The 13,411-nt window shown below is 45.9% G+C and overlaps 1 protein-coding gene across 1 annotated transcript in view; it reads left to right on the forward strand.

Moving 5' to 3' along the window:
• The window catches only part of LOC138568862 (exocyst complex component 1-like), a 1,144,699-nt gene that overhangs the window by 524,367 nt on the left and 606,921 nt on the right, over positions 1-13,411 (forward strand). Inside the window, exon 8 of the mRNA XM_069646643.1 lies at positions 8,949-9,058. Within this exon, the coding sequence (XP_069502744.1) occupies positions 8,949-9,058 (110 nt within the window). The remainder of the gene's footprint in view (positions 1-8,948; positions 9,059-13,411) is intronic.

A 13,411-nucleotide genomic window follows, 5' to 3' on the forward strand; every position in this document is an offset into this window, starting at 1 on the left:
TCTACAGGACATACACGTGTACCCATACCTGGACGACTGGCTGATTCGTGCCCATTCGTTGGAGCCACCCGACGGAAACACGGAGGCAACCATCTGCCTACTAACGGATCTGGGATTCTCTGTCAACGATCCAAAGTCCTGCTTAACGCCATCACAGAACGTGCTGTTCCTAGGAGCCAACCTCAATATGGTGTCTTGCCTGGTTTCGCCCTCGGAGGAGAGGATAGCAGCCATTCAAGGGAAGGTGCAACGGCTGTCGTCGACGAAGACGGCCACGGTGCAGCCCATCAAGTAGTTGCTGGGCATGATGTCGTCCTGCATCTACCTCGCCCAGCTCTGCAGGTTGCAATTGCAACCCTTTCAGGAATTCCTGGACGGCCGCTGGATACAGTTATCCGGAAGGTTAGGGGACAAGATCGCTCTCAACAACTATTTCCGTCAGGTGATAAGATGGTGGTGCGTCTGCTCCAACATCGCCCAGGGCACGGGATTCCAAAGCTTACTGTTACAGGCGATAGTCACCACGGACGCCTCCCTAAAGAGATGAGGAGCGCACACCGAACGTCTGCATGACTGAGACCTGTGACTGCCGGAAGAGAAGCATCTTCATATCAACATCCTGGAGCTACGGGCAGTGTTCTGGGCCCTAAAGTGGTTCCTACCGTCTCTGAAAGGCAAGGTGGTGAGGATCTTCACGGACAACACCACCACCATGTTCTACATCAATAAGCAGGGGGGCACTCGATCCCCGACACTCTCCAAGGAAGCACAAATCTTGTGGCGCTGGGCTGTCAGACAGGGGATGTTCCTCGTCCATCTCCACTTGGCGAGAGTCAAGAACACCATTGCAGACTCCCTCAGTGGGGGAACTGCACTCCTGCCACGAGGGGGAGCTTTGTCAGGTTCACCTGCCTATTCGTCAAATGGGGCAGTCACCAGATCGATCTATTTGCGACGGCAGTGAACGCCAAGTGCCAGAGGTTTGCCAGCAGATTCCACCAGCCAAGGAGCCAGGGGTACGCGTTCTCCTTCCCATGGGAAGGGTTGTTCCTGTACGCGTTCCTTCTCCTGCTAGGAGTCATCAACACACTCAGACAGTATCCATGCAAAATGATACTCATTGCTTCGGCGTTGGCGAGACAGATGTGGTATCCAGACCTTCTCAGGCTTTCAGCATCGCCTCCGGTCAAGCTGCCAGTGTTTTTTTTCCCAAAACCTTTGTCACCGGTGGAAATGGCCTTGCATTCGCTGGACATTGCTCGGTCCTTGAAGTTCTATGTGACATGCACAAAGAGTTTTCGAAAGACTTCTCAAATGTTTGTGAACTTTGGTCCCTTGACCATGGGAAGGCCCTGTCCAAGGCTTCCTTTTCAAGGTAGCTCTCTGGCTGCATCATGCTCTGTCATTGGTTGTCGAACCGACTGCTGCGAGCCGTCCGAGAGCCCACTCTGTTGAAAAAAATATCAGAACAAAGTATGATCATCCAGGTATCCAAAAGCAGGCAAGGATGAAGGATGCCAGTGGCGAACAAACCTTTAGTTGGAAACGGTGCAACATTACAATCCTGAGTCCAGAGAATTTCACAGCTGTGACGGTGACATACAGTTAGTGTGGTAGAAGGTGTTTCCCTGCAAAATGCTATTCAGTATTGAGTCACAGTAACAATAATGTTGTGGAAGAGTAAGCAGAATAGATGGAAGACGTGATATTCAATTTATGGGATGGAGAAGTCTCCTAAGAGGAAGAAGCTCCCAGTCTGAAGGTGGAAACAGCAGGTAGTGGGATGAAAGTAGAAATGTTACTAGACTCTGGGGCAAAATACTCACTTATCCACGGGCATATACTGGGCAGCACATTTCCAGAGAGAAGAAAGCAAGAGGAGTTTCACATTAACCTATTACCATATGGCGGGAATAGAACTGACTTGGTGAAGTGGTTTCACATGGCGGTAAGGTTTAAGGATTGTATTATTGAGGCAAAAATGTATGTCAGAAAGGGTGGTTGACTCCCCTAATGTGTTGTTCACCCTGAATATTGTTTGAGATAAAAATATGAGGATGTGATGGTGTGTGGCACCCTGAAAGGGTCTGGGCATCTGAGAGCAAGGACACTAGCATAGAAGATAATGTGTGTCATTTTAAAATGGAATGTCTTCATAATCCTGTTACTAAACCAGACTAAAAAGGGATGTGTTTCCTCGTGTGCACATAATGTGGAACCTATGGCTTGCTGTGTGGTAAGAGGTGAAAGACATGTTCATGAACTAGAAGGCATGGCATCATTGAGGTAAAGGAGGAGTCTGAATTGTTAGCTCTGTAATTAACCATAAGAAAGTCTTCAGATAAAATAAAGATATGCATTGATTTGAGGGGATTAAATAGGAATGTGATTAAGGATAGGCATCCATTGGCAAACATTGAGTAGAAGCTATTGGTGCTATGGAAGGTGAAGGTATTTATAGGGGTTGACCTTCTGTCTGCATATCCTGAAATTTGTTTACATACTGAATCACGAAAACGAACAGCATTTATAACTTGTAAACCGGCATATAATATTTCTTCATGCCATTCAGACTAGTTTTTCCCTCGTCCATGTTTTGAAGTTGTTTCAGAATGTCAAGGGTACTGTTCTTTCAGAACGACATACTAATTGTTAGCTAAAATGAGAAAGGACATTACAAGACATTTTGTGAGGGTCGTACAGATCGAAGAGGAGAGTGGATTTTCTTTGACTAATGAAAAATTCTGTTTCAGGAGGTACTCTTTTTAATATCTAGGGCATGTAGTGTCAGGTTAACGTGTACAACCACACAGTAATTTAGTTGCAATTACCAACAATGTACCAACACCTTGTCTAGGGTAAAGGTAGTGTAATTTCTAGGAATTGGCCAAATATATTTCTACGTTCTTAAAGATAAAGAATGTTGCCAGTAAGATAATGCATCGGGTAGTCTGGTGAAGAAAGGCAAAGAGTTTAAATGGGATCGGCGGTGCGCTAATAAATTATTCTTTTTTTAAATGGCCCTCGACAAGTCCCCAATCCTGAATAGTTTCCACTGGGGTAGGTGCTCCATAATTGCCATGGATGGCAGTATTTCAGGCTTGGGAGCAGTCCTCATGCAAGTCACAGACAGTGCGGAAGAACCGACTGCATTTGCTTCGAGGCTAGGGAGCGGTACAAAGATAAATAGCAATTGAAAAGGAGATGTTAGGTGTGAGTTAGGTAATTAAACGGTTAAGGGCCTTTGTTGGGGGATGATACGGTTGATGTAAGAATAGGTCATAAATCCATGAGAGAGATTCTAACCAATAAATGACTGAGCAAAGTATCATCCCACATCAGACAATGGGTAATTGATTTGTAAGAATATACCATGGTGATTTATGTGCCAGGTGTGATAAGCTTAACTACAGGACTGTCACAATCACCTAGAATGAGTTGAATGAGAAAGGGAGTGTTTCGGAGCAGTTGGAAGGAATGAAAAAACGCAGAGGCAGAATATGAAGAGATCAAGATGGATAGCGTCTAGATAAAAAACTGAACTGGAACAAGGGGGTGAATACAAGACACTAGTCAGGGAGCCACTTGGAGGTTGCAAGAGGAACTATATAAAATGGGTGAAAAAGTAATGAGAAGTGACAGAATAATACCACTAAAAAAAGCTAGAAGAAAGAGTAGTGATACCTGAGCATGAGTAATACAAAAAAAGGGTTCACCTTCTGGTGGGCTGGATTGGACATGGAAATCAAAAGAACAGTCAGAATGTGCATGCTCTGTGAGATTAGGAAAAAGAACAAAATTACGAGAATGTCGCCCATGATTGGACTGAGATTATTTGATTCATTGATATTTATTTAAACGAGCACCGGCCTGTGTTATTCCGTGCTACTTTCTCCTCCCAACACTCTCCACTACACTCACCTACCTCTACTACACACTTCTCCACCTAATACACTCCCTCTCTACTCACAATTAAACCCTTGTCTACTCCAATCTCCTCTTTGTGCTCACTACTACACCCTCATCCCTCTGTTCTCCACCTCACTCTCCTCCTTCTACTCCTACTCCTTCCGATCTGCTACATGAAACGCACTTCTTACCCTACCCTACACTACACTCCACCCACACCTTCTCCTACAGTCACCTTCACTCTATTAGTCACCCTTCTATATCACTCTCAAACAAAACTCCCAACCATCTCCATTAGTCTCATTCACTTAATTTAAGCACACTCTCTCAGCCAAGAACCACTTTCTCTTAGCAATCCGTAACTCACCTTGCACACGTATCTGTAATAATCCTCCACGCTCCGCTGTACTTTCCATCCTCTACCTGGTTTCTCTGTCTGCGGTCTCCTCCCTTGACCTCAGCCGAACAACCTCCACTGTCTTGGTCTCTCTGCTACCTTTATTCTCCCCTGTCCTGTCCATTTGTTGTTCCCTTCAGCTGGTGGTTCCCTGGGCCAACTGCTGACTTCCTTTTTCCCAGGGGACATGTTACAATCAACAGAAGCCCCTTTTCCTGGCCATGAGTCTGCTGGCTTTAGGAAATGACGGTCCACTGGAAACAGAGTCAGTTTTAGAGTTTGTGTCTTGATTTTGTGGAGCATCTGTATTACTGGTCTGATCTGTGCCGCGTTCCTTAGAAACTCTGCTTGTCACCAAATCTATCTGGTAAGCTACTGACTTGGGCCTCCACTGCAGTGAATCTTGATGCTCGCGGTCCTTCCTTGGGAAGGAGAGCAAAACATTGCAAACACTGGCGGACATTGTGGATAACAGGTATGGAGCAAAAAGTGGTACTTGACATTTTGATCCAGGCACAGGTAGAAGGGACAGAGAATGGGGCCCTCTCAAATCCCTGACCCCACCACTGGGGCAGGACTAGCTTTGGAGAAGCCAGTGGTAGGCTTCCTGCCCTATGTTAAGAAGGGTTGCCATCCTCTCTTGATTGGATCAAGTCGCTGACCCTGCCACATCAGATACAGTGACTGTGCCACAGAAGACATGGGCTCTTATTCAGAAGAAAAGCCCTGATGGGGAAGGCAAACAACCTATACAGGAGAAAGGATAAAAGGGAGACCCTGGGATCCATGGCAGTCACTGTGTTCTCCTTCCTACTGAAAACTGCACCTATTCACAACATAACCAACTGGCTATCTCAGTTTGCTCAGCATAGAGAGGGTAGGTGACAAACTGAAAAGCAGAGCAGGTGGCCTCGGGAACGAAATGAGGTAGCGCAATGAAAAACCTTGCTTCTGAAATACGTTCCAACCTGATCTAATATACCGCTTCCCAAACCCTAGAAGTGGTAGGGGGGCACCAGCGTTGGAATTAACGTACAGCCCGGTGTAATACACAGTCACCTCACTGATGATGTCTTCCGATGACCCAGTAGATGGGGAGTCCAATAGGAGTCCCCCAGAAGATGCTTCTGTATCCGCCAATCTTCTGTCAGGGTTCCCCATGGTTTTAAAGTCTTCTGAGGCAGAATACCTTGAGGCAATCCGAGATTCCAGTGTTTCTTCCTCCACTTTTTAGTCAGAAGAAACTCACCCCAAACCTAATGCCCAATATTTCTGCTTCTGTTGTGGTCTTTCTGAAGCAGCACTACCCAACACTGCTACTGAAAACAAGACAGGCCAGAGCGGACCTCAGGTGGAGATTCTCCCACCTTCGCTTCAACCGTCCCCAGATTACTTTCCCCTAGTCCTGCACTCCACTCTCAAGGGTTCTCTGCCGCATCCTACCACACTCCTGCTGCTGCCATCATATCTGCCAGCACCATCACAGCCTCCGCTTTGAGTGGCTACCTCTCCTCCATCAAATTACTTTTATGCTACAGGAGAGTTCCAGACTCACTTTTGGACAAGATATGACTCGACATAGGTGTTTTTATGTACTGGGAAACACAGGAATTTTGCATTGTGCTAATCAATGGTTTGTCAACGTGGGTCAAGGTAAAGGTTGTGCGAGATGTTAGAGGACAGAAGGGGATTGAGTTATTGGAACAAATTTATCAGAGAAAAGGCTACCCTTTCTATTTGCTCTCTGATAATTGTGTTCAATTGAAGCCTACAGAAATTGAAGAGCACCCAAAAAATAAAGGTATTGTACGCAAGACAAGTTTCATATAACACCTGGAACGATTTAACTGAGTCATTTAGGGAGTCATCCATATAGCTACAGAGTCAGCAAGCAGCTAGGCAGAGCTTTGTTCACTAGCTCTTTTGATGTGTTCTGAACTTTAGGAATGAAGATATACATGTACTTCCCGTTTTGGGGCATTATTACAATAGTGTTTTGGACATCAGGACCCAAGATAATTTCCCATCCAGTTTACAAACCAGGCTATTTCCATCTTAATCTTGTCTCGTCTCAGATTTCCCCGCCCTCTGCACTTAGCGTAATCATACCCTAGATGGGTATTGGGCACTGTATACGTTTATATAAATAAATAAATCAAAGGTATGTGACATGAATTTCTTTCACAGATAAACTAATGTTAACAATCTTGACATTTGCTGTGCTAAGACATGTTATGAAGGATAGTGGGTAACAGAGAAAAGTTTTATAAATTAGTCTTTTGGCTCAAACAGTCAGGTGGCACCTGACTCAGGTGGCAAGGAGAAGTTATGATGCAGGAGTTTTAGTGTAAGCTGTTTCCTGAATTTTGCTGAGTCTTTTAGATTCTTCAGGATTATTGTTTGACCAGTTCAGAGTCATGGTCCTTGAGTGGGCACAGGTCTTGTCTCAATTCCTGAATTGTCCTGTGTCTTTTAGATTTTTCAGGACTATTGTTTGACCAGTTCAGATGCATGGTCCTTGTGTGGGCACAGGTCTTGTCCCAATTGCTAAATTTTGCTGGGTCTTTTAGATTCTTAAGGACTATTGTTTGACCAGTTCAGAGGCATTGTCCTTGAGTGGGCACAGGTCTTGCCCCAATTGCTGAATTTTCCTGTTTCTTTTAGATTCTTCAGGACTATTGTTTGACCAGTTCAGAGGCATGGTTCTTGAGTGGGTACAGGCCTTACCCCCAATAGGTACATTTGCTGTGGGCGTGTCATTACATAACAGGTGTATTTATAGAGCTCATGTTCACTCACAGAGGAGTGTCTTGGCGCTATTGGCTGATAACAGATGTTTACCCAACTTAATGGTACTCATTTTATTGACCTGGGAAGGATGAAGGCTGAGTGGACCTGCCAGGTTTCTTACCTGTGCCCAGTTGGAACACAGGCCCCTGTAGTGGATGCATTAGTCCACTGAGCCACAGACACGGATCATTAGTCGATGTGTTGCTGGGGATGAGATCTGAGGGTGCACATAGAGTCTGTGAGGCAATTCAGTCCTTTCATCTGAAAGTATTTCTGGGTCAGGAAGAGAGGTTGGAGGCCAATCCTTTGCTGAGCCTTCAGCCAGCTGATTGTTCTAGACTCCGGAATCATAATCATCAACATGAGCTTGTATTCGGAATAAAACCAGCAAGCTTAACAACAGGTACAAATTACAGATGAAAACACATGGATACACATTTAGAACATACAATGCAACTTAAAAAGCATACAATGCAAGCTGTATAAATAATGCACAACTATTAACCCCGCCAATGTCACTATCCTATTTCAGCACTTTGCTCCTCTGTCGCCATGCTCTAAGTATATAGAGTTCAGGTGCATGGAAAACATTTAAAGTTAAACACTTTCTTCAAAACAGTAATGCAGGAACAACATGAAAAATACTATAATCTAAACATATTGGTCGCAAATAGATTCTTCTCAGTCGTATAGTTTTTTCACATGTCAGGATAAAGTGTACCAGAGTTTCTTTGAAAAGTCCACACAATGGGCACTTGGCAGGAGCATTGTCTCGCCAGGATGCAGTAAAAGCTGCCACAGGTAATATTCCAAGTCTAAAACGTATATCCAATGACCTCTCTAGAGGCTCTCTGTCTAAATAGACTCCATTCTAAACTCCAGGTAGTCTGGGCCCAATTTTAAATTTGCAGCATGCGAATGTTGTGGTCCCTTCATTTAAGGCCTTGAATATGTCAAACTGCCTTGTTAAGCGCCATTTGTAGTTTGTTGGTTTCTTGGAAAGTCATTACGAGAGCCAATGAGGGAGAGAATTAGGCTTTGAATCATTTTTTTTTCTGGTCTGTGTTCATTAGGGACATATCTTTTTATGTCTATGGAGGCGGTAGTAACTGAATTAATCTACATCATTTGATGGCTTGGTATGTAGAGATGCTGGCATTGCAGTCTTTGCTTCCTGATCCCAGTCTCTTCATGTAGTCGAGAGATACTTTTACACTTTTGTTATGAGGTCTAAACATTAACGCTTAGTGGTTTTTTTTAAAAAAAAGCATACGTTATCGAGGTGCTTGCTGACTTTAGACTGGACAATGGGCCTGATCACAAGTTGGGCGGTATCCTGGCTGGGACACTGCCCAACTTTATTAGCATTAGCGCCCACCCGTCCCGCGGTATTACCTCCGGATCACAGGTTGGGTGCTGTTAGTCCCCAGTGGGTCCATTGGCGGTAATTTTGCCGAAAATTGGCATTTTTCCGACATGTTTACCGCCAGCTCTGAGCTGGGGTTAAACACTCCAGATTCGAGATTGGGCACCCCTTAAATGCGGCACTAATACTGTTACCACCGCATTTAAGGGCTACCACCCAATTCGTGATCAGGCCCTGTGACTACTGTTCCACAATAGACACCCATCTACATCTCATGAGTCATGGATTGAAGCTCGCATATCATTGCTTACCATTATACTGATCACCAATCTCGACTACTCCCAGGAATAGGTAAGTCATTCTTACACTCCCCACCAATCTCTCCTACTAGCACAGATAGGCAGTTCTCCTGAAAGTTGCAATTGTATATTCTCACTCATTGCTGCCAAACACTGTAACTCCTCACACATTTCTTTCCCTCCCCAGAATATCGGAAGATGCATGGTGTTGCTGAGCAGTTGATCACTTTCGAAAGCCTGCGGCAAAACTTTGAGAAGAACTTTGTTAGCCACTTGACGCAACTGTTCGAACAACTGGTAGGTCTGCTTTCTGATGCGAACGGTGGTGTGAATACATCTGAACTGAGACAAACACATACTCTATAACTTTATACAGTCTAATTGTAGATAGTGCTGTGTGTTGGATTGTCTCCCAACTCCCTTTTCTAAAACATTGGCCCCTTCTGTAGATGCATGAGATCATCCTCTGCCCTCCGATTGCACTCTTAGACAGTGATCTGCCTTTGAGTTGGTATAGCAATCAGAAGCTGGTGCCTTCCTGGTTGCCACTCTTTTTCCCTGCTTAAGCAATCCTCCAGCCTCTTTTCTTTTGCAGATGGGGAGCAGGTGCAAGTGGATCTAGGTCACCTGGCTTAAGCACCATCCACCTTCTTAGCCCTGCCTCTTCCTTCCTGCTCTTAACTCTTAGATCAAGGGCGTCTCTCGCCCGGGCGTTTGAAGTGAAGGGCAGACAAAGAAAACAGAAATTTCTGTTTGGACCTGTTTGGACCAGGAGGATACAGGACCTGAATCCCTGCTCAGACAGCCGGATAAGTATGCACCAACATGTGTTTATTCCCTCTGTCCCCACAGGCCATCCCCACCCATCTGGTCCCCCGTGATGTTCCCTTGTGCCCCCCCTTCTCACACAGAAGTGTTGCCTGTTTTACTTGATTTGTCTACCCTGCTCACCCCCCCCACCCCACACATCCAGCCTACTGCAGGAGTCTGTCCTGATACATTCTGGTTTCACCATTACCGTCTTGTGGCCAATGCTGGATTTGCTTTTATGGACTTCATTGAATCACAGTGCGTGAGCACCACACACCGTGGTTAATAATAAGCAGCGCTCAGATGCCTGAGGGTTCGTAGCGCTATATAAAGGCTAAATTATTATTATTATTAGCCTTTCCTCCTGTTTTCGTTTCTCCTGGCTTCCTGCTGTCCTGTTCGGATTCCTCTGCAAATTTTCCTTTCTGCTTATTTTGCCTTCTGCCTTCTACTCTTTGCTGTTGCCCGAGTCCGCCATCTCTGAGTCTCGTTGCAGTATCTCACTCTTTCCGTTCTTGTACTGAATTCTTCGCCCTTATCGGCGACTGCCTTCTCCAATGAATATCCTCCTGGATCATACTCAAGGAACAACAGAAGAACATAATCACCTCTTTGAATGGATTGTGTCCTCCCACGTATTGCTCATCTTATGATAACTCGTTGTCTCCAGCTTCGCTGCTTCGGAAACAATTTTCTCTCGACAGAGGGCGCTGTGCTCGAGGTCTTGGCGTCGATTGTCCCTCGACGGACTCCGTCCTCTGTCGACATCACTGATGGTATAAATAGCTCGAGCCGCGCCCCTTGCTTCAGTTCCGTTTTTCCGATCGCTTCGCTATCGAGAACGGCACGCTTCAAATTTTCTGTGAAGAAAATGTCGTCATCTTCGACTCCTTCGACACCCAAGACTGGGTTCAAGAAGTGTGTAGATTGTGGATCAAAAATGTTGATCACGGATCCCCACCGGGTTTGTCTCTGGTGTCTCGGTTCCAGTCACCGAACCGACGGCTGCGCTTCCTGCCAATCCATGACCGAGAAAGCTCTTTGTGAGAGGAGAGGTAAACTGTTGGTGGGGAGGGAAGCCTCTAAGAAGGCTATGTCTAAAAAACATAAGAAAGCGACTGATTCGAAGGAATCGGATCGACATAGGCACTCCAAGAGATCTCGATCTAGGAGTGGATCGAGACACTCTTCGTCATTGTCTAAAAAAATGAAGAGGAGACATAGATCTCCCTCATCATCTTCTTCTTCAGAGTCGACCGAAGAAATTCAATGTCTGACAAAATCGGATTCTCCCAGTAAATGGGAAGAATTCCGTAAAAAGATGATGGAGGTTTTCGAGAACGCGGCCCGACCCCCTCGAAAGAACCTCGAAAAAGCCATACCCCTAAGGTCGCTCCATTGGACGACAAAGGGAGGTCCAAGACTACCATGGTAAAAACCAGTAGTGTTGTGGATACTAAAACAACTCGAGTCGACGCCAAGCCGTCGAAGACTCTTCGAGAGTCGAGCACTTCTCCGGTGCCATACAAAAAACCCAAGTCGTTGAAGGCTTCGACGACTTCATTGACGCCGTCGGCGTCGACCGTTTCGGCAACAAAACCAAAAACATCCTCGACGCCCGTGTCGAAGTCATCTTCGAAGTCAATGAAGACTCCTTCGACAACTTCGAAGGATTTATCAATCCCTTCGACGCGTATGGTAGAAGAAGAAAGGAGATTCACTCCTTTGCCCAGGTCAGACTTTTTTAAGTTCATGTCCTCAATTTATGAGGAATCTGGCTCAGAAGAAGACGAAGTTACTCCTTTTGGAGTTTTTTATGGCACAAAGCAAGTTCCTGAGGAACCTATTGACCAGGAATCTAGAATGAGAGACCTTAGTGATACTCTACATTCTGCCAGTGGAATTGACACCTCCCCAGAATTAGAGTTTGCCAGACCTGATCCTGCAGAGCATGCAGATGCTGGGTACAGGGGTCTTATGACCAGAGTAATAGATATATGGGTTGGGGTAACATTTCACCCGTTTTTGAACAGGATGACATGACGGATATAATTTTCACTTTCACAGGGCTCTTCAGAGGACCGTGGAGAAAAACTGGGATAGACCTGAGAGTATTGCTGCTGCAGATAGCACTTTTCCAAAAAAATATAGACCAGCTGGAACGGATCCTGAATACTTAAATAAGCATTCGACTCCAGAAAGTCTAGTCATTCAGGCAGCATCTACATCAAAACAAACTGCATATCCCACTATATCTCCAGATAGAGAGGATAAAAAAGTTGACGCATGGGCACGTAAAGTTTTCACGTCAGGCAGTATGGCCCTTAAATTCACAAATGTCACCTGTACCCTGGCCAGGTTTACCCATACCCTGTGGGACTGTATTTCGGCGGCAGCTGATCATATTCCAAAAGGCGAGGAAAGGGAAGGCTTCCTGAATATAGTCAAAGACGGGAAGGAGGCAATGGGGCAATGTCTCCAGTCTGGACTGGATACTGCTGATAGTATCAGCAGGTCCATGGCTGCAAGCGTTGTGCTATGCAGATTTGCGTGGTTGAGGAAGTCGGGGTTTGCACCAGATGTGCAAGCCAGACTCCTTAACATGCCCTTTGATGTCTCGAGGCTGTTTGGCAGCAAGGCTGATGAAAGCCTAGAAAAACTTCAGACCTCGAAAGCGGCAGCTAAATCGCTTAGCGCCTCTATGCGCCAGCCTCTAAAACCCTATTCCGGCTCATCTTCCTGGAGGGGTCGTTCTTTTCGATACTACTCCTCTTTTGGTAGAGGAAGAGGACAGGTTTCTCAAAGGGGCAAAAGAAACTTCCCTCGTTGAGCACGAGGAAGAGATGCAAAATCAGCCTCAGGAGCGGCATCTGTACCCTCAGCCACTCCTGCAGCCACCTCCAAATCCCTCTGAGACCTTGTTGCACAAAACACCAGTGGGAGGCAGGATCTCTCAGCATCTGAAGGAATGGCAGGGCATTACCTCAGATGCTTGGGCACTGGAAAAAGTAGCCCAAGGTTACTGTCTGCCCTTTCTAAAAAGGCCTCAGAATCATCCACCGGGAGCCAATTCTGTCAAAATTCCAGATCCGCTCCTGTTGTAGGAAATTTTAACCCTGCTAGAGAAAGGTGCCATAGAACTGGTACCTGTAGCGGGGAGGAACAGGAGTTGGTACTCCCCATATTTTCTCATTCCAAAAAAGGACAGAGGACTGAGACCCATCTTGGACTTGAGAAACTTGAACAAGTTCCTCAGGAAGGACAAGTTCAAGATGGTGACTCTTTCTCAGATCCTTCAGGCTCTCCACCTCCAAGATTGGTTGGTATCATTGGACCTTCAGGATGCTTACTTTCATGTGCCAATCCATCCAAAGCACAGAAAGTACCTGAGGTTCGCGATTGGCAATTCTCATTATCAGTTTCGAGTTCTGCCATTCGGGTTGACCTCCGCCCCAAGGGTTTTCACCAAATTGTTGGCGGTTGTGGCAGTAAGCCTCAGGAGAGGAGGTATTCACATATATCCCTACCTGGATGACTGGTTGATCAGAGCAAGTTCTCCAGAACAGGCTCAGGAACATCTTTCGATCACCTGCCACTTCCTCCACAAATTGGACTTCTCCCTCAATTTCAAGAAGTCCCACATGATACCATCGCAGAAGCTCCAGTTTATCGGAGCAGTCTTGGACACTTCCTCCCGAAAAGCCTCGCCTCCCGAAGTGAGAGCTCTCCACATCCAGCAGATGGTAACAAAAATCTAGAATGCCCAACGTCTACCGGCCTTCGATTTTCTCAGGTTGCTCGGCCTCATGGCATCCTGCATTTACCTAGTACCAGAAGCCA

Source organism: Ambystoma mexicanum, chromosome 2q (assembly GCF_040938575.1).
Source record: "Ambystoma mexicanum isolate Mex_15411 chromosome 2q, UKY_AmexF1_1, whole genome shotgun sequence".
NCBI lineage: Eukaryota > Metazoa > Chordata > Amphibia > Caudata > Ambystomatidae > Ambystoma > Ambystoma mexicanum.